At 44.3% G+C, this 21,695-nt stretch overlaps 1 protein-coding gene across 1 annotated transcript in view; it reads left to right on the top strand.

Moving 5' to 3' along the window:
- Positions 1–20,252, top strand: part of ZBTB46 (zinc finger and BTB domain containing 46) — a 37,942-nt gene extending 17,690 nt beyond the window's left edge. The window contains exons 3-5 of the mRNA XM_009998590.1: positions 3,854–4,135; positions 17,674–17,849; positions 19,866–20,252. Of these exons, the coding sequence (XP_009996892.1) occupies positions 3,854–4,135; positions 17,674–17,849; positions 19,866–20,252 (845 nt within the window). The remainder of the gene's footprint in view (positions 1–3,853; positions 4,136–17,673; positions 17,850–19,865) is intronic.
- Positions 20,253–21,695: the final 1,443 nt, after the last annotated feature.

Here is a 21,695-nt window from a genome sequence, read left to right as displayed (position 1 = left end):
TCTTTCCCTGATGCCTGCCTTTCTGTTTCTGACAGCAGGACTCATGTGCCTGAATGTTTGTCTTTCCTTCCCTTCACTTTTCCACCCTAATTTATCTAATGAGAGAATATTCTCTCTGCCTTTGAACTTTGCTGTGGATTTTTATATGCTTTAATCTAATAATAGCGCTGGGAGTAGGGGTAGCAACAGAAGACACCTCTGGGGGTTTACTAAGAAGGTAAAAATACAATGCAAACAAAAAGTAAGTGGTGTCAGAGAAACAGACACTGAGGTAGTTTGATAACAGCCGAGTTTAAGCTTGTAAGCAAGTTAACTGAAACAGGGAGAAGAAATAGAAGAAAAACAAGATTAATGTAATTAGTGGTGGTAATCAAATGGATTCTTTAAAACGGAGAAGCTTTTCCTTGGTCTTTCTGAGGTGGCATATGTATTTTTAAGTTGTTTGCCTAGATTTAATGCTGCTTGCTGTCAGTTTTCTCCTAAATCTTGGAGGACAATTTGTGACATTAACATTTCATTTTGTGCCATGCTCAGCTGGGTTGTGTCACCTCTGTGAGATGGTGCTCATGATCATAGATTCATAGATTGCTTTTAGTTTAGGCTTCCCTTGTAAATAAGAACTTTTACCAGTTAAATGTTGCTTTCAGATCTTCAGGGGTGCAGGGAAATCCTGTTGCCAAACCAGTAAAAATATTATTTGCTTTGTTTGAAAAAGAAAAAGGATATAAAAAATACATCCAAGTGAACAAACTACTAAAGCTTTTCTAAAGCTTCTGTGTTTGGAAAGCAGGTTGGTGTAACGGAGTAACTGCAAAATAATGATTTGCTAAAGAGTCTAATAAGCTCAGTTTGTTAGAGCAGCATTAATCCCATCTTGAGCTTGCTGCCCTGACCAGGACTTCCCATGTGCAGTGCCTGGGATCTGGGCAGTGCAGGAACTGTCTCAGCAGGGTGACAAACGAGGTGTGGAGGGGCTGGATGGAGCTTTCCAGCCTCCCAGTGACGCACTGCCCTGAAGAATTGCAGGATAGAAGCTCATTCACTAAAGCTGGGTTTACGTACTGTTGAAGCACTGGAGTAAACAGTTTGGATTACTGGGTAGTGACGGATGCTTTTGATTCATATGATTCTTTGGCTCAAACTTGTTAAAAGAAGCTGTATTCTGCAAAAAAGAGAGAAGTGGTTTTGGAGGCGGTGTGAAGAGGAACTTGATGTGTTTTTGGGTCTTGGTGTGCTGAGTATTTTAGTCCTTATGTGACTAAGTGGATATTTATTTTGCCTTAATGTGTATTTGATTAGGTTACATCAGCTATAAATACTGGAAGCTCTAAAGCCTCTCTTTCACTGTCTCTAATCTTGGCTTTTGAGGAACATTTAATGTCTTGTTGTGGTTACAATTAATCTGCGTGTGTTTCAGCAATTAGTGTTTATGTGCAGCAGGCAGCAGCAGATTCTGGCAACTGTCAATCAGCATCTGTAATTGGCTCTGAAAAGGGACGGGAGAGAAAACACAAGGTGATTCACTGCCTGCCCGGTTCTTTGGCAACACCTTTTTGTTGATAAACACCCTTTCTGGCCCGAGTTATTTGCTGTGCTTTGCTGTGCAGAGCAGAGGAGTAGCAGGGTTATCATTGCTTTGATTTGATAAAGCTGTTACATTACCAGTTGAATGGGCTGGAATTTACATTCTCTGCCACCTTTGTGACAGTTGCTGTTTTTTAAACTCTTGTAGTTTTGTTTATGCAGAAATGTTTGTTTTTTAAACAAACTTTATTATAATCTAGAAACACATATAGTCCTGTTAACCACGCATAGGGACGACAAAATACATCCAGCTTCATAGCAGTTGAATTCTTCTGCTTGGCTAAGATTTAATAAAACTGATCATATGAGATTATACAAGCAAAACACAGATGGAGGAGGGAAAATGGTTTGACTTGAAGAGAGAACTGAGAGGTCATGTTGCTGCTGCTGCTGTGTTTGTAGCTCCCAGCCCTGGGTGTTCCTTCCATCTCCAGGGTGTAGGAGTGCTCTGCTGATGATTGGGGTTTCCTTACTGTTTGCTTTGAGGCTTTTTGTTTTTTAAAGGAAGTGGACAAAGTTAACAGCCAGAGGTACTGGCAATACAATTCAGCTTTGTCAGGGGAATCTGAACCTGTTAAAGAACCTGATGTGCCTTCGGCTGGGGAGTTCTGGCTCCGCACCTTGAGCGAGTCATCATGTCTTTGTCCAGCAGTTACCACCTGTAAAATGGAGATAAAAATAGTGACCTTGCTTTAGCAGTTTTCCAGGTCACAAGCTCTGTACCAGTGTCCTCTTTAGCATTGTTTCAATAAGGCTGTGCAGATTGATGGCTTGTCCTGCTTTGAGGCTGTTGAATGCTACAGCCATGCGTGCTGCTCCTCTTCCCTCCCCAGTTCTGCTGCTTATCCAGTTTATTACTGTGATGTATATGTACAGCACCTTAATTCCTTGCCCTGAGAAGTACAAAATGGATTTGTGACAGCAGCTGAGTGTTAATTTTGTACATCTAATCCTGCTGTTTGAACTGTAGTAGTTGCCTCTTATATTAAGTAAATTTAAACTTATTTTGAAATAGGAGGCAATAAAATGTTCAGGATCTGAAAACCAGCTTCTTTTTCCACCTGCTCACTCACTATCAATGCCTTCTCTTTGGGTTTGGATTTTTTCCCTCTATGTCTTAATGGTACAAATGCTACAAAGTCTTCAGTTTGGTGGGAAGCTTTGGCCCTGCTGCCTGGTGCTCGATGGGCTTTGGGCACATCACTGTGTCCTGCTGCTGGACGAGGTAATTGCAGTTAGTGTTCAGCTCTTCATAAATGGGGTAACAGCTCCCTTTGTATTCGTTTGTTTTGTGTTGAGGAGTAGAGGGAAGTGTAAGAGTCACTCTCCTCTACATAAAAATACATAAATTACTGAAGACTAGAAGAAAGTCAAAGTTCAAACAGAGAGACTCTGACAAGACCTTCAAAAAACGCACCAAAACCCAGTGTTAACCTTTATCATGGCTTTTTAACTGATGCTTGGGTAGACTGATGTTTTTACTAATAATCTGTTCTTTTTTAAACAGCTTCTTAGTAGCTGCCTGTTGTAAAGGGATCAATCTGTGGGGTTTTTTTCAGTTGGTCTGGTTGTTTTCCAGCTGTATCACTCCTGTGTAAAACCTGCCATATGATACATGCTGGGAACCACTGATTACTGAGTGTTTTTCAAATAAAGCGACTCCAAGGAATTCATACTAATTAGCAGTCCACTATTACAGGTTGTTGATTACTGGTTTTTTGTTGCTGGTTGTTTTTGTGATTGTTTTTCCAGAAACCTTCATCATTAGGAAGAAATGAAAGAAAGAAAAACTCAGATTAGTGGAGTCAATGTATGGAAAAACAGAAAACTTTGTTTGGATGTAGTTTCAGCACTAGCACACGCAGTCCTGAAATCCTGATGAAAAAAGATAAAATGATGGTTTGGTCCAGCTGTTGTTGGCTGCAGAGGATGTTGCACATCTGTCTGCCCTGCCTTCACACTGTGGGTACTGGAGTTGGGAGCAGCTGAGGGAGCAGGAGCAGAGGGTGCAGATGAGCAGGGGCTGGAAGAACAGAAGCCCCAGCTCTGGGGTGGGTGCACATCCTCTCGGACCCCTGAGCGGCCACATTCAGCTGCAGACTTTCGGGAAAGGGGATTGAAACACAGGAGAGGTGACAGTAAATCCAGAGCAGGTGGGGATGAGTTCCCAGTCCTGTTGTTTGCACCCGTGGCTCGACAGGCACGCATGGTCCGTGTCCCACACCTCGGCAGGTCGTTGGCCTCTCTGACAGCATCTTTTGTCACACAGGTGCTGATGTGACAGTGACAGAGCCCAGCAGCTCTGACAGCAGAGTGGAGCGATCCGATCCCTACGGGAACACCGAGGAAGCCCTCCTGGGGGGGGAAGGCAGCTACATCTCCCAGCCCCTGACCCCAGAGAAGGAGGATGCTCTCCAGGCTGCCACGGTGGCCAACCTGCGCGCCGCTCTCATGAGCAAGAACAGTTTGCTGTCCCTGAAGGCCGACATGCTGGGAGAGGATAGTTCTCTGCTGTTTGAGTACCTACCCAAAGGCACGCACTCCCTCTCTCGTAAGTTTGTGTTTATATATATTTTTTTGTTTTGTTTACTGACACTTTAAGCAAAATCTTTAGTGAGGAGAAAATCCAGGTTGCTACCTTGTTTATTACTGCTGGTGATGTTTGTATCCTGTTTTAAGTCGTGCTTAGTCCCACTTCCCATACAATTTGGAAACCCGTGTCTGATATTGATCCAGTTTTAATGCTACCTGCTGGAGCCATGGAAGGAGGTGTTTGGTGTGTGTATGTAGCTCTTGTCCTCATTTTGCAAAATGGTGCTTACAAACAAAATGCGAGTCCTTATGGTAAATGAAGTGGCTGCAAAGGTTTTGAATCCAAACTTTCCCAGTGTTGAAAGGCTTGACTGTTCATCTGGTGTTTGTAGAAACAGTTGTGATTTTGCAGATCACACAAGCTTTGTGTGCTTCTTGCTGCTTATTTTCAAGCCTCTCTCTAAGTAATGAGGAACTATTGATTGTCCTGTTACACTTGTGCATGGAGACAAATCTTTTCCTGCTGGTGATCTGTTTGAAACAGCTGATGTGCACCTTTGTGTGGGGATGCTTATGTATCAGCATACTTCTGCATTTCCTTCACTGCAACAGTAAAATGGTTTCATTCTCCAGTGCACAAAAAAAAAAGAAAAATTATTAATTCTGGATTTTAATAATGCTCTCAGAAGATGTGTCATTTGTGACATAAAACACAGCAAGTGGTGGCTTTCTGAGTACTATGTGTGAGTTTCCAGCAGAAAAGGTTTATTTTAATCTACAGTGAGAAAACTGACTAATTAAATAGAGTGAGAAGTTCACTTAGGGTATTTATTTTTTGTTTCCTTGGTGGCAAAAAAGTAGATAACTTCTAATGGTCATTTGGGTTGCATGATAAAGGGGGGGGGGGAAATGGACAGTACCATGTTGGTCTCTGTGTCACTTTTCACTTCTCATGTCTGAAAAGTAGAATATTTCTTTTTTTAAAAAAAAAAAAAGTAGAATATTTCTATTTTTTAAATTCTAAGTTTGGAGGAAAAATATTTTTTTATATGTTATTCTGCAGCTTCTGTGTCTGAGGGAGAGTTGCTCAGGTTACCCCCACAGTAGCTGCTGTATTGAATGATTTCCCATGCAGTCAGGTCGAGGTGGCTCACTCTGGGCTCCTGGGGGGCAAATCCCTTCCTTGCCATGGGAGAGCAAAGGCCCTGGGTGGTGGCAGAGGTAGTTGATCCCCCTGATCTGTGACAGGGCCATCAGCTGTTCCATCTGCTGTCATGGTGAACTGGAATAGTGATGAGCTGCCTTCTGCCCATTATCCTGCTCTTGGTTGGAGGATTTTTAGGTGTCGCTTAAAAGCTGAAGGACCACTTGGCGCAAAGACAAATGACTACAAGGCAGTCATAAATTTAGGGAAGAAATTAGAGATCTCTTAACCAGCTGAGAAGCAGAGGTAGGGAACAGGCAGGGTGGAGGCAGCACAGCAGCTGGGTTTAAAATAAAGTGTGCTAGATTTAGAAAAGGGGCTAGTGATAGCTCATTCAGAGGTGCAGTGACTTGAGGAGGTCCTTCCAGCCTGTGTCTGAGGTCCCAGTTTTCCAGTCCTCTTACCATGACTTCAGTTTCTTTCAGCTAAGTGTCAGTTATCTCATTTTTATAGGAGTGAAGTGAATTGCAAAGACAAAAAGAAAACTGCTCCCTTGGTTTGGTGCTCTCACACCAGTAGGTGGATGTGGCTGTGGCCTGGTGGGAGGATTTTTATGGGGGCAGGGAGTTATGTGACATAGTATTCTTTCATCTTATTCAAATTCACAGGTATCAATTAATTTTAATCACACGAGGATGATGTTCTGATACCAGACTCGTTTCCTTTTAAGTGGTCATTATTAAATACAATAGGACATCAAGTTTAATGAGAATTTTCAGGGTATAAAATGGCATTAAAGCAAGTGGCAAGATGATTCTGGAGATCTAAAAGCACAGTCTAGGTTGGTGCTAGCTTTATAGGTGTTTTTCACATTTCTCTTCAAACACAATTTGAGGATGTTGAGTCATTTTAAGTCCTGGGTTATATTAAAAGAAAAAATATGGGGGGGAGTGTTGTGGCAGAGTAGGCAGGAGCAGTGTGAACAAGATTCTTCTTTTTAAAAACCAAAAACAGCCCAGTGTGTGGTAGTTTTCATCTGTCTGATCTGAAAAGGAAACTCACTGCTCTCAAGAGTTTTAAGTGGTTAATCTAGCGAATTCTAAAAAATGTGAAGTGTGTTTTTAATCTTAACTGCCAGCATGGGATTGTCTTCATATTCTCTTATGAATTCATAAAGTAAGGAACTGACTCAAAGAGTAGCATTCATATTTATTTTTCTTTTCTGGAGGAAAAGACTTTTAATACAGGTGGACAGATACGGAGAGTAAAACATGCTGCAGTACTTGGCATAGTTCATACTGCTTTGGAAGCTCACAGAAGACACCCCAAAGTTTTTTATTTACCCCAAGTTCCCTTTTTTTTTCCCCTACTTCACTGTAATTGTAGTGATTGTTTGAGGTGTGGAATTACTTAACATCCTGCTGATGGGAAATAAAGCCCAGGATGTGTGGGGGTGTTGCATCACTGTCATGTAGTCAGACATAACACAGCATTTCTGAAGTTAACCAGTTCAAACTCATTTAAAATCAGAAGGGGAAATTTCAGGGTCTTACCATTTCATTAACACTGTTGCCAGAGGACCTAGAGCTGGAGGGATCTGAGAACTTATGGGGTATGATCAAGACTGACATTGTTCATGTGCTTATCAGAAATGTAAAGAACCTGGAGATTATGCAGAAAAAAAAGTACATGTCACAAAATCATCCTGGTTGGAAAAGACCTTGAAGTGTCAGTTACTCATGGCTGAGGTCATCTTGGGTGCCATTAGTTCCTGAACCTGCAGGGCTTGTTGTTGGGGATGTCCTTCGGATAAGACCATGCAAGAAGTTTGGTTTTCCTTGTCTTCTACGTGTTTACATGGATTGTGAGAGCGGGTTGTTCTTTGCTGATTTCCAGCTCCAGCTGTACTGCTCTCTGAGCTCCTCAGCACTGGGTGTCTGACTTCATCTGTGACACTGAACTTTGGCAGCGTTGTTCCGTGCGGTTGCACCACATCTACAGGAGTCTCTGAGGCTTTACTTGAATGTTTGTAGCTGGTTTTGCTGAGAATAATTGAGAGAATGAGAATTTTCATTTTCCTCAGAAAATGAGTTGGTTAGTTTACATCCTTGTTCTCTCATTCAGGAAGTCAGAAACTCCCAGATTTTGGGGTGACTGACCACCTTAAAGGGCGACTCTCCCACATTTTCAGAATAGTACATTGTATACTTTTTTGTATGTCTAAGTTTGGCTTTTCCTGTTTACCCTGTTGCAACTGAAACTGTTTATAGAAGCAATTCCTAGGAAGCTTGCTGGCCAAGTGATTACACGGTACACAGAGCCCTTTTCTTTGGGGCAAACCAGCTAATACGTTATTTTTAGTTAGCGGTTCATTGGAGCCAATAATTTGTATTTGCACTGCATGTTAAAGGAATACATTTTACACAGTGGTCAGCTTTCCCAAGAGGGAGTTAAAGGTATCCAGTTTGACATGGAATTTTTGTACTTGGTAACAAAAATGAAGGGAAGGATGGATGCAATTTTAAACAAGATACAATAACCTTTGGCTTTCTCTTTTCCACAATGATGACTGTCTAGCTGTCAGGGAATACTCTATCAATATAAATACTGCTAAACTAGTGCATCATCTTCTCTACACAAAGATGACTGAAGGAAAGTGCTTTTGATTTCTGATTTACAAGTTAAAATACTTCTCATTAAAATTCATTTCAATACAAACGTAGGAAGGAAAACTTCCTCATGATACTAGTCAGAATGGGACAAAACATAAATTCAGGAGCTGTTTGCATTCTTGTGTGCAAAGTATGGGTTGTTATGTGGGTTTCTCTTCTTGTATTACCTACAGTTGTTGGAACCAAATAAATATTAATTATTGTTTTAAAAATCACCTTTGTGCTTTATTGTGTTGTACTTCTTTGTGGCTCATGGTGGATGATGGAGTTGTTATTCCTGACTCTGTTTGGTTGCTCATTCTTTAGCCTTAATTTTTGCCTTAAGAAATGCATCTTTTCTTAGAGACCTGGGCAGCACAGTAAAGATACTAATAAAGGATTAATCAAACCAGACCCCCCTGGCTTATACTCATGTATGTGAAAATGTCACTGGTTTAAGGAAGCACAACCCAGAGCTGCCTCGAAGCTGCTGATGGTCACAGTGTGAGCACAGTGTGAACAGGGCAGTTTGAGTCACTTTGGGATGGTCAGAGAGAAAAGGAACCTAGGCAGGAATTCACTTCCCCCCCCCCCCCCAACTTTTTTTCTATCTTCAATTTACAAAGTTTTGGCATTTTGTTGTCCTGCCCTAAATACCAGCAGCAGTAGATGGGTGCCACCAGAATGAAAAGTGAGGCATTGTTGGCACGTTTGAGTAGAGGTAACTGCCTTGTGAGAGATTCCAATCTGTGCTCAAAGCAGAGGAAGGTAAATCAAACATCAGCTTGTGGCACAAGAGCAGAATTGCCTTTGACAGCTGATAAAAAGTTAGGTTGGGGTTGTTCACATCTGGAAACCTTTGTGGGGCTTCACTCACCTGCTTTGTTGTGACCCAGATCATGGTGTGTTGTGCTCAGACATGGTGTAAACTTTGATTTGTTATTTGTAGCTGCATTGAAGAGGGTGGGGTTTATATGTGTAAAAGTTTCGATGAGACTCTTTTGTGTTAGCAGCAAGACAGCCTTTAGGACACAGAGTGCTTGAAATACTAATTGGTATAGTTTAATGCCATATTTGCTTCTGATTCCACCTGCTTGCTTTTCAAAAACAATGACCTGCTTGATATGTCACCCCAATATTCAGTAAAGGTGTTGAAGTTTGTTTAACAACTTGTAATGTACTGCAATCTTGATTCCACAGTTTTTATTTGTGTGTGGATTTGTTGTTGATCATCAGTGCAGTTTCTGGAATATTGTTTCCCCTTTGACTGTTGCTACAGCCTGGGCTTTGGGGTGGTGGTGATTCTGCTTCAGCTGAACAAAGAATGTTTTCCTTTTTCATGATGATAGATTTTTAGAATGTAACAACTGTCAGGTGTAATTGAATAATTTTGTACAAATATTTGAGCTTCCATGCTGGCTGGCTGCAGAAGGAAAGGAGTATTTTTTTTTCCCCATCTTTTGTAAAGCACTTTGAGATCAAGGGCTGACAGTACTGTATTAAATAAAACACCACGGTGAGATCTGGAGATCTGAAGCGTTGACATACATTTTCATGAAGTTAGCACTAGAATAAAGTTTATGTGTATGTTAAAGATTGAAATGTATGTGTTTGCAATGGTGCTTCTCCAGGAGGTGTCTTTCAGCAGTGGGATTGCTCTGGATACTGGTGCTGCTTTCTCCGGACGGACTCTGGAGTGCCCGTGTGATGTGACCCCACCAAGTTCTGGGTGGGGAGGCTGGTTTTAAACAAACAGACAAAAAAGCCTGGCTTCCCCCTGGTGCTGCATTCCCTCCCAGTGACAGAAGATGAGCTGCAAGTGCTGGGGAGCTGCCTTGGCGAGGCCTTTTTTAAAACCACCAGCTGGTGCTAGTTCACGTGGGTGAGATTCGTTTCCTGTGTTCCCCAGGGCCTGGCACCAACTTGAATCGTTCAAGGGGCGAATGTGATGGCAAAGTGGAAGCACCATCCCCCCTGCTGCCTTCATCACACCTTGCCACTCAGAGCCCCCCCGAGATCTGCTCTTCTGGTGACATGTCACCAGAAACCATGATCAAAGGAGAGGTGCCTTCCTCGACCCAGGTAAGATTGGGGGGAAGAAATGCAAAGACATTTAAATGCAAAAGTATCTGTTTAATCAAATTCTCCCCAGTTAGAAGTATTTTGAAAGACTGTAATACCTTATACTTTGATCTCTTAGCTGCTTTTTTTTTAAAATATAGGTTATTTTAAAACTAGAAGTCTGTTGAGGTCAGGGCTGGTGCTGTCCTAATTTTTTCCCTCCTGCCTTACTTGAACAGAACTTGCTTTCAAAAAAAATCTTTTTTTCTTATAAGTATACATGCCCTTTTTATTGTAAATCCCTTGGCTTGCAAACTATTGCATACAAGGCTTGCTGAGACCCAGCTACCCACTTCTGGTTTGCATTTGGGTTTCTTGTGACTATGTATTTGGACAGAGGCAGGCTGACTCGTGTGTTACAGGAGTCAGGAGTTTGACACAAAATCTCTGGCTTTCTGAGGCATTTCTTAATGTTTTTGAAACGGGTGGAAGCACAGCTTTTCCTTTGCAGTCACCTTAGAGCCAAGTGAGCTGATGAGAAGGGCTGGTATCTGCTTGCCTGGTCTCCAGCAGACCTGCCCAGGCTCTGCCTCCTAGAGCGCTGCCATCTGCTGCACGCCGGCAGGGCACAAGGGTTTCATGAAAAAACAGCAGCAACAAAAGATCAGCTTTTATTTATAGTTTGGCTCAGCAGTGCCAGAGAGCGTTGCATAAAGGGGACTGTGCTGAAGGTGTTTGTTTTCTGTGGGCTTTTCTATGTGGAAAGAAAAAGTAGCTGTGTAGGGCTAAGACGCAATGTTTCCAGTTCCGTTGTGTCTGCTGGACGTTTTCTGTCCAGTGTTTCTTTCCCCTTGGTCTGAGTGGGAGCTACAGATGCTTGTGAGACTGAAAAATGAGGACCCAGGACCCAAAGAGGTTCTATCACCAGGTCTTGCAAAGTCCAGCCCAGTTCACTTAGCTGCTTTGGAAAGACAAATAATGATGAAGCTTGGAAAGCTTTGTGAGGGAAATCAGGGATGAGGCTCCCAAAGGAAGGGGTGGGGACAGTGACAGGATGGCAGCCTGAGCACTGACTGCAGAGATGTGCTCTTGTAAATCCCTGCCTTAACTTCAGTGTGCTTTTCATTTGCAGGCCACTTACGATGGATTTTTAGCACTTTGGCAGTTTGATAACTCTGATTCAGGTAAGTAGGGAGAAAATTAATGGTTTTTAAGCTGCCGTTGTTTTATACCAGAAGACAGTGACGTGTCTGTGTGCGTGTGCCATTTCTGCTTTTAGATGCACGTTCCTTGAGGTCTGAAGACACGGACATGACCACTGATGGCCTGTTCCTGGCTTCAGCCCTAGCCAAGAGGCTGACGTGTGGCTTCTGCTGGAGGGTGTTCCAGTGTGCTGAGGAGCTGAGGGAGCACATCCACCAGCACATGTTCTCTGTGCTGCTCCCTTGGGACTTGGTTGGCTGCTCCCAGGACAGCGTGCCTCCTGGCCAGCTCGCCCGCTTCCAGTGCTCCAAGTGCCCTGCCAGCTTCACCCTGAAATCCAACATGGATCGGCACGAGAAGACCATCCACTTCAACTGTAAGAAGATGCAGTGTCCTAACTGTGCCAAGCTGTTTCGGGACAAGACAGACTTAAACCGGCACCTTGTGTCTGTGCACTCGAGCGAGCGAACCTTTGTGTGTCTCTTCTGTGGCAAAGGCTTTGGGACCCAGAAGAACCTCAATAACCACGTCAGAGTGTGCTGCCTGGGCTCGGCCCAGCTGGGAGGGTTGGAGCTTTTGGACAGTGTAGGACAAAGCGAGGATCCCGAGGATGTGTAGCTGCTCTTGCTTGTACAAGACGCTTCCTTTAAACTAGGAAAAGCAAATGGTTCCGTTGCTCTCGTGCTGCAAACAAACGTACTGCAGGTGTGATGTCATGGAGTAACTCCCCAGAGCTGGGGGGTTGATAATGGGCTGGTTCCAGAGGCTTTGTAGCTGCAGCCATGGTGCTATTTTTGTGCAAAGATAACTGGTGTCAGCCCTTACTATGGGCACCTCGGCTGTCTTCATTGGTGTGATCATACTGTGTGCTTAGACTGCCTTAAACTTCCTGATCAGGAGATCTCAAAGTGCTTTATAAAAGAAATGGTGATGTTCTCCTTGTGTTCCCTGGGAAAATAACATAACTCAGCTTGTGAGCATGTTATCAATAGAATTAATAATAGAATTCAGTCCTATGAGTTCTGGTCTGGTGCTCTATCCATTAGACAATTTGGGCATTTCAGGGTTTTTCATCTTGAGATTAGCAGCTGTGAAAGCTCTGGGTCACTCAGCCCTATAAGCTGTTTATAAACTCTGGTTTTCTGTGTCATTTCAGGAAGGAAAAACATGCTGCTTGTTCATATGTGCAACAGGGTATGTTATTTGGGCTTGAAAGTTGTCACAAGGCTTGTGTGTTATGTTTGAGTACGCCTAGGGCTTTTCAAAATATATACTGGAGTGTGGCTGTGGTTTTCAGGAATTCTGTACATTTTCCTGACTCATTTGCTTCCAGTAATGTAATTCAGATAGCCAGGCTGTGTTTGGTGTTGGAACTGAGGAGAGGAGGCTTTGCATGCTGTAACCTAGAGTGCACATGCAAAATCAGTAATGGTTATTACTGGGGTCTAGGAGTCTTACTGTAATTTCTATTTTATTATATGAAGTTAATCTAAAAGAAAAAAAAAAGATTGAATATTTCTGTGTCTCTTGCTACATATGTACATGCAAAAGCAGAGTACAATTAATTGTGGTGGACAACGTGGCTTGTCAGCAGCTGGAGCCTCAGCCTTGCCTGTCTTGTAGGGTTGCTGTTCTTCCTGTGCCAGGGAGGCAGCTGAGGAGATGGAGGATTTTCAGAGCTCTTCCAAAAGGTTCCTTCTCATAATATCGTTGTGCCTCAGGGAGACAAAAATCAGGAATACTTGGTCATGCACAGAGTGGAGTCGAGCAGCCCGCAGAGCTGCAGGGGAGGGTTTCTTGCAAAGCTGTTTCCTGTGGAAAGCTGGATGTGAGGATCATCCGGTTCCTGCTGCCCTTGCTCCCCTGGAGGGGGAGCAGGTACGTTCTGGGGCAGGGCTGGGAGTCGGGACGGCTCCTGCTGCCTCAGGGCTGTGTTTCTGAGGGTCGGGAAGCCTGAGTTTCCCTCCTTGGCTTAGTTCTTACTCTTTGTTTGAGCAGGGTGCGGTCAGAGTGGAGAATGTGTTCCTGTACAGCCAGTGTAGTGCACACCACTTCAGACATTTCATTTCTGCGTTTTTCCTGCTCTTGTTCCCATTGACATCTTTGGCATTGTGGCTCAGAGCTGCCTGTGAGGGTGTAGGGTGTATAGTCTGTCAGCTCCCCTTGTTACAGATGTCAGTTTAATTGCCTCGTAATTTACTCTGCTCTTAAGTAAATAGCAAGCAAGGAAGGAGGAAGCTGAGCCAGAAGAGAAAGTTATGACCAAAATGAGCCTTATCTGGACATTTGGGAGCAGCGTGGTAGGATTTGTGTGAAGCAGAGAAGATGTCAGGAAAAGTCATTTCAGAAAACTTTAAAGGGCTTTGTTCACATGATAACAGATCCTGGCACTTGGTGGTTGTTCATTGTTCTCATATTTGAGAATCTCATTCGACATGGAACTATTTTTCTATAGTCAGGCCAACTCAGTCTCTCTAATAGAGTTTTGAGTAGTATTTTACTTGGCCTGTGCATCAGAGTGCTTCCTGACTTCAGCCCTGAGAATTCCCAGTGTTGCCCTTCAGGATCAGCACTAGGTTTTTGGAAGTGCTAGAGCCAAGGGATATAATGTAGCAGAGGCTCACAGAGTTCCTGTAGAAAACTTCTTTAAAAGCAGGATTTTCCTGTTAGAAAACAGCATGGGAAGATGATGGGAGTTGTAATTTTGTCAGTTAAATTCGTGCCTTGGTATGCATGACCATAAATATAATTAGGATTAAATGGGCAAGAATTGTCTTAAAGTTTGTGAATTCTTTGTCATAAGTGAATGTAATAGTTTAGGGGTTATGAGCTGCATACTGGTTCACAGAGTTAATACAAAATAGTTTCACCAGGCAGTAAATCACTAGTGCTTTCCCTGCTCTCAAGTTAGGGCTGTAGGAGCCTGTTTCACTTAACAGCCTCAGTAAAATAAGTAAATCCACTTGAGATGACAACATGAAAGGCTTTTTTTCCAAGCCTGTTTGTGTTCGTTTTTAAAATGCACATCTGTAAATATTTTAGTGGCATTAAGTACACAGCTGGATGCTGTGGCTCTGTTTGTGCTACGTTCTCCACATCTTGGTGCTGCTCTTCAGGGAGTTGTCTGGCAGCTCCTTATCTCTGGCGCTGCTCTTAATGGTCTTGATCTTGTTAAAGATTATTTCTTAGGACCTTAATGCTGCTGTTTGTGAGCACTATAAAATGTTGTCATTCAGACAAAAGATGATAGCTATACCACAGTTGGTATGTTGTTTATTAAATCTGTGGACTTGTGGGTGCAGGTATTTAACAGTGCTATGACAAATGTTAATACTGCAATACAGGTATTTTTCTAAAAATGTTATTTTTCAGGTGTTTACTTTTGTAGATGCAAGAACTAAATACATGGCTATTCAGTGAAGAAGTAGTTTTCAATAAAACTAGAGCTAAAAAAAAGTGACTGTGACTATTTTTAACTGTAAGCATCCCAGAAGCTGCACATGGTGTTGTTGTCAAGCAATTTAGGCTGAATACAGGCAAAAGTAGGTGTGAGGGGCCTTGAAATCGGAAGGTGTCATGAATATGTTGTTGGAAATACCTGTGTGTGTTGGAAACAAGTGGCTATCTGTGTGTGAAGGGAGCGTGCCAAGGGTGCAGGTCGTGCTGCTGAGGTTTGGAGTTGCCTTCTCAGCTCCTGCAGTGGCTCAGCAAGGGGCAGGGACGCGGGCGAGAGGAGCCAGCTGGTCGCTTCGGAAATGACGGGATCAGGCACAGTCTGGCCGTGTAGGAAGTAAAGGATTTTATGGTCTTCTCTAAAGCACTTTTGCTTTGTAATCTTGGGATCTGGTTGCTGTAAGGCTCTCTGTGTCAGGTTTTTTTCCCAGGTGGCTGATAAACCTGGCCTGCTGAGCAGCTTGTCCTGCTAACTGTGGTCTACACATGGAGCATGTTTGTGGTGTTAGTGCTGGACGTGGCCTTGGACTGGAGGAAGGAGGTTTTATGTCCCCTCTTGACTTCCCTTGATCAGCTTACAGCTTGCTTACCTTGTCTAGACTCCTTAGTAATAGGTTTATAGTGATCCTGGGGAATATAAGTGTTTGTGTGGCCTGTTACTAATGCTCAGGAGCTACAAGATCCAAACCGGAAATGTGTTTCTCATCAACAGCTTTGAATCCTAACACTGAGACCTGCTTCAGGCTTTCCTGCAGAAAAAAAGTGGGCTCCTTGCCTCTGGTGTCAAATCCAAAGAAGATGAAAGCAAAAAATACTTTTCCTGTAATATAAGAGAGAGAGAAGTTTTCGTAGTGTATTTGAAAGAACCCCCACCTTGTAAATCAGCAGTTGGGAGCAGGGCAGGAGAAGAGCTGTGCAGCCTGGCTGAGCTGCTGGTGATCAACAACAGCTTGTGCAGGGCTCTGGGCATCAGGCCATATTCAAGTGTCTCCTCTGGGAGGTTCCCAAAGCAGTGCAAGTGCAGAGTCACTTGAAACCAGCCCTTCAAAACTCTGCCTGGGCAGTCAGTAATCTTTCCTGACGGGTGGAGAAAATACCCTTTAGTGTTCCTGTTCCCTGTGGTCAGTGTTGCAGCCATGGCCCAGGTGAGTAGGCTTTTCTTTGTTTTTTCCCTTGGGCTAGAAAATTCTCTTGACAGCTTTACAAATGTGCTGGAAAAAAACACCAAAACCCCAGAAAAACAGCCGCTGTAGAAATGTACCAGCACAGTTACTGAGCAGCCCAAAGCAGCAAGTTAGGAGCACAAGAATATAAGAATCTCAGATCAAATTCAAGCTGATAATTAAAAGGAGTATTATTTTCATCAAAGTTAGCAGTGTGGAGGGTATGTTTAATTCCAAATACACAAAACAAATGCCAAGACAATATTCACACCATGGAAACATTTAAGGTGAACCATGTTTTTAGTCTGCATTTGAGCAATAAAAAACTTCCCAAAGTATTCTCAGATGAGAGGTAGTTACTTTTCACATAGTTTCATCTGCATTGCAAAGGCAAAGTAAACTTTAAAAACAAAACAACAATAACACAAACCCACCACAAATGGTGCATTCAATGACACAGAGTGTGGGTCTAACTGATTTCCCTGTTTCAGGAGCTGGTTTTCAATGCACTTTGCTGCTCCCATGGCATTACCTGTGGTGTGCTGAGAGCTTGCAGCCTGCCTGCAGCTCCTAGGGCATGTGTAGGAGGTAACAAGCATCTAAAAACATTGCAGAGTTCTCAGTCCATTAGAAGCCCTGTAGTAGGTCTGGTACTTCCCTTATTCCCTTAGCTTCCCTACATCAACTGCTTTCATTTACCAAGAGCCATTTACACACAGATCATGGACTTGAGGTGATTAACTAGAACTTGCTAATTCCCCCCCCCCCCATCATTATGTAAACAATATATTGCTTTAAGAAATGACAATAATTAGAAGAAAAGTGAGTAGAAATGAGCATACTAAAGGAAAGCAGTAGAATTATTAGAAGGTAGAGATGTAAAATCTTACCTGTGTGGACAGTTCTCTTCCCAGCTTCAGATGGGTGGGTGTCTTCAGGGAGCAGCAAAGACTCAGTTTTCATCTGCTGCAGTTGGCATGTTGCACTTTGGCTTTGTCTGGAGGAGAAGGTGGAACGTTCTGTTGGCAAATTAGACCCTTGGGCTGTCACTACTGCACGTGTCCCCTGGGCCTGCCTGAGGTGTGCTGCTGAGGAGGTGACAAGGAGAAAGGAATCAGCAATGTCAGGAAGGGCTTCGAAGAACTCACCCCTTTTCTGGTTTGGCAAGATCAGGTTAGGGGGACAGAAAAAGCCTCCATCAAGGGCTGCCTAGAGCTGAGTGGTCAGGAGGCTGGTGGGGGCCATCCTGAGAGTCAACATTAGCATCTCTTTATGTTCCTGTATCTATGCTGCAGTGGTAGCACTGGTTGAGGTGGATAATGGAGTGTCTGTTTGTCCTGACTGTCCTGTTCTCCTGGGTGATCCTCAGTCTCTGCACCTTCACTGAAATACTCCTGGAGCATGGGATGATGTTCTTGCATCACCCCAGAAATAAAACCAAAGCACTTGGCACTGTTGGGGTGTCATGTTTGTGGTCTTCTCTTCACAGCTACCTGCTTCTTCCACAAATAGGGACATGTCATTATAATAAATCAGATTGATTATAATAATTTATTATAATTTTTATTTCTTATTATAATTCAGCAGATTGTCAACCCTCTTGATTTGCTCTTTAACAAGCATTAGGCCACATGCCCTGCAGCCTTGCTACATGTTTGTGTACTGCCTTGCTCAAAACCTTCTCTGATGAAAGCCCTAGAAGTTCTTACTTGTAATAATGTAAGTGCAATAGTATAGTGTAAGGATTGAAAACAGTGTAGATGGTTGAGGTGAGAATGTGACTTCACAGTGAACTAATTTAACAGTGAAATCCTAAACAAGATGACTGACTTTTAAAAATTTATTTATTTTTAATCTGCATGTTTTGCTTTCTCTCTTGCAGTCAACGAGTTCACAGTCATCAGGAAGAAGTTCAAGTGCCCATACTGCAGCTTTTCAGCCATGCACCAGTGCATCCTGAAGAGACACATGAGGTCCCACACGGGGGAAAGACCTTATCCCTGTGAGATCTGCGGGAAGAAGTTCACACGCCGGGAGCACATGAAGCGACACACCCTGGTAAGAGGGCAGGTGGGGGGACCCGTGTGGATTTCAGACAGCAGGAGCTTCAGCTCTTGGGTCTTTTTCTCTCCAGGGCTCCTCTGAAGCTTCCCCAGTACCTTTTTTCCCCACCTAGCTGCCTCTCCAGCACAACCTTCTCCTTCCCGTGCAGCCCTGGCTGCTGTGAACTCCTGGGCAGCAGGACGGGGCAGCGGGACAGCTCGTGCTCTCTAATTTGATTTTCCAAGATTATGTTGTATGCAAATGACTGATCCTCGTGCCCAGAAGTGGCTGTGGGGGCTGCCTGAAGTGCTGGTGGCAAGATGAGCTGCTGGGTCTGTGCATGTGGCTTCTTCTGCTGTCTTTTCTCCCGTGTGCTTGACGCTTTGGGGCGGGCAGTGCCAGGTGGGGATGTGCAGCTGGCGCTGCTGAGCACAGGGTGAAGACACTGCAGAGATCAGGCAGGAAAAGGAAGTAGGTTTAACAACAAAAACCTCCTTTCTCTCAGTTCCTCAACTGATAACCAAAGACAGAAGGGACTGTTTTGGTTTAACTCTGGCTAAAAAGCGTATTTTTATAGTCTTCATATAAAATGTAAATATAATAGAAACTCTTGTTTTCTTTGAATTGGAATAGCCAAGTAAAACCAAGATTCACATCTTGGTGAAGGCATTGTCAGGCACCAAGGCCAGATGCCATTTCTGTGGTTAATACTCAATAACTTGGCAATAAGGGAAGTAGGATTGATTTCTGCTCACTTGCAATATGTGACTAAACTGTCAGTGTTGGAAAGAGGGAGAGGGGCCATCAGGTTTTCCACAGATATTTCAATTACACATCACTTTAGTACCTGTTTTATAGTTTCTTCTTTTTCCATGGCTCTTTCAGCCTGTACTCTGCACCCTTGGCCACCTTCTGTCATTGTATTCAGCTTTGCAGTCCTGAAAATAATTCTTCTTGCAGTTAAAAAGGAGTGATACCTACAGATCCTGTGAGATGGCTTTGACCAGCCCTGTCAAACTGATTTCAAAAAAGCTTATGTGGAGTTGAAATGGAAAAATAAAACGCAGTGATTTTGCTTGATGTGGTTGAGAGACACGTGGCCAGGACTAGCTCAGAGCAAGGAGGACCTGAAGCCAGAGGACATCAGAGGAGCTCAGGGGCTTTGAAGGTGGTTGGGGCTGGTGTAGTGCAGAGCCTGAGCCAAGTGTCCTGCAGTAGTGAGGGCTGTGGGGCTAAGATGGGTCAATTTGTTCTCTTCCCAAATGCCTTTAATTCAGCTGGGTGTTGGGGTGAGCAGTGAGCTCGGGGTTGTGGAGAACCCAGGTGCAGAGGAGGTGATCCCAGGGTGGGGCATGAGCAGGGAACTGGCCTTGGCAGGCAGCTGGTGCAGGATACAAGGAAGGACTGTTCCCCACAAGGTGTGTTCCATCAGCAGAACCTTTTGTACAGGCTCTTTCAAGCATGGAAAGAATAAATGGTTAAAAAAAAGGTTAGACACAAACAGTATGTGCCCAGAGGCTCTGGTAGGTGATGGTCTGCAGGAAATGGCTTGCTCAGGATGACCCCAGATCACTGAACAGCAGAGAACAAGGTGGATCCTTCTCTCTGTCTGCACTGGTTCCGAAAGTGTCCCCTGCTGATCAGTGCCAGCAACAGGGCACTGGCCAGGGCAAGCTCCTGGGTCCCTGAATGCAATTAATATATAAAAAATAAGTGCTATATAAAAGAAGATAACTGTGCATAAGATACATATTGGTCAGCCCTGAAGTAGTTGGGCAGCTGGACCAGATGATAGAAGTCACCCTCAAAACGACTCCTCTGATGATCCAAAGGCAGGCACGAGGGGAGTTCCCATGGAATGACACCATGACAGGGTTGTACTAATCACCGTGGGTTTGAGTCCACAACAAGCGGCCGCAGTCGCTGCGGTGGTTTTGCCTTAGCAGAAGGACAGGGGGGAGCGTGTCCTTCCCTGCAGCTCCCCAGCCATCTCCCCCGGCGTTAACTCTCCTCCTTGGCCTCCTTTTCCAGGTCCACAGCAAAGACAAAAAATACGTCTGCAAGGTCTGCAACCGAGTGTTCATGTCTGCAGCCAGTGTGGGGATCAAGCACGGCTCTCGCCGCCACGGCGTCTGCGCCGACTGCTCCGGGCGAGGCATCGCGGGGCACCTGGACCACAACGGGGGAGAAGGGTCTCCAGAGGAGTGCTACCCCGGGGAGGGCCAGTACATGGAAGACCCGGATGACATCAAAGTGGAAGGAGACGAGGAGATGGGAGACGACGACGACATCAAGTGGAAGGACGACGTGGGGATGTCACAAGATGATGTGATTTTAGAGGACGACAAAGACGTCGACTCTCCGCAGGAGCAGGACAACTCGGGGGAGAACGACAAGGATTTTACCTGGATTTCTTAGGGATTCTGGGGAGGGGTTTTGTTTCGCTCTGTTGTTTGTAGGGGGAGGGAGGGAGGGCGGGGGAGGAAGGAGTATGTTGGAAAAACTACGTAGCCTTGTTGTCGTCCATGTGTGCAAAAATAACTCTTGTGTTTTCTAAACAAGTCCTTCTCTGTTCCACTTGGATATTGTCTTAGCGACGTCGCTCCCAGCGACACGACTGACTTTGCCTTCCCCCTTCCTCCTCCCTCTTCCCCTCTTCTCCCTTCTTCCTTCTCCCTCCACCACCAGCCCTGCCTGTGGCCACCCCACCGGCCCCGCCAGCCCGGCTGCATGCGAGTGAGGTGGAGTTCCTGCAGGCTGGGTGAAGCATGAGCCCTCCTACCCTTCCCACCCCAAACCCAACTCCAAACCCAACACCGGGGAGATGTTTGTGTCCAAAGCAGGGGGTGGGGGGGGGGGTTTGGTGGTTGTTGGTTTGGTTTTTTTAACACTTTGTGTGCTAAAATCCCAGCAGCAGTGGAATGACAAGCTAACGTTGTGAAAGCAAACTGAGGTATGTGTTGGAGGGCTTCCCTGGATGATGCAGGCCTTTTGCAAAGTTATTCAAAGAGAGTTTTTAGGATTTTTTATGGAGCCAAATAGATCAAAAGGCAAGTCAGATTACAGCCTTACAAATTCTTTCCTTAGGTTCTTAGCTTCCAAAAGGATCACCATCAAAGAAAAGTTGATTATGATGTTTCTTGGACCTACTGGCATCTTACCCATGTCCTGTCTTCCAGCCTTGGTTCTCCACGGTCGCTGAAATGCATGTTGGTGCTTCTAGAAGCACCCTTTGCTATAAAGGACATGGGTAATTCTCTACCTGGCATTCTTCTCAGCAAGTTTTTTCACTTTTCTCCCTTTGCTCAACTGCCTTTTCCATAAATATATGCAAACTGTAGCAAAAATGAGGCATTTAGCAAAGAGCAGGGTCTAGGAAACATAAGAAGCCAAGGTGAGGAGAACCCAGCAGGGTGGAAGTCTTGCTGCTCCCATCCCATAGATTCTGGTGGGGCCAGGGTTTCACCTGGGTACCTTGTTCTTCCTTGCCAAGCTAAAAATTGTCATTCATCACTGGCAGGTGTGACACCTGCTTAATACATAATGGAAACCTTCAGCTAGGCTGGTTCCATGTACATGTTCAAATGAACCTGATTTTTAAATTAAGGTTTCTCTCCCAGTGTCTCCTGACAGGCTCTGTGGGGCTGCTCCAGGTAGCTGGATTCTCCTTGTTCATATTGGCCACTGTTGCCTTTTTCCAGCTACACCTGAATGACAGCGGAGCTCGTTGGAAGTGTCTTGTTCCTGAGAAGCAGCTTGTTCTGCCCTTCACCTCTTTGCTTCTGGTGCTTTAAAAATTAATGAATCAAAAAAAAATGTTAAAAAAATAGCTGAAGACCTCACTCTTTCCTTGCCATGGAG

This window comes from Chaetura pelagica, unplaced genomic scaffold, assembly GCF_000747805.2.
Source record: "Chaetura pelagica isolate M959 unplaced genomic scaffold, ChaPel_1.0 scaffold275, whole genome shotgun sequence".
NCBI classification, from domain to species: Eukaryota; Metazoa; Chordata; class Aves; order Apodiformes; family Apodidae; genus Chaetura; species Chaetura pelagica.
The sequence above is the reverse complement of the archived record's forward strand: the minus strand, read 5'-3'. Positions and strand labels throughout refer to the sequence as shown.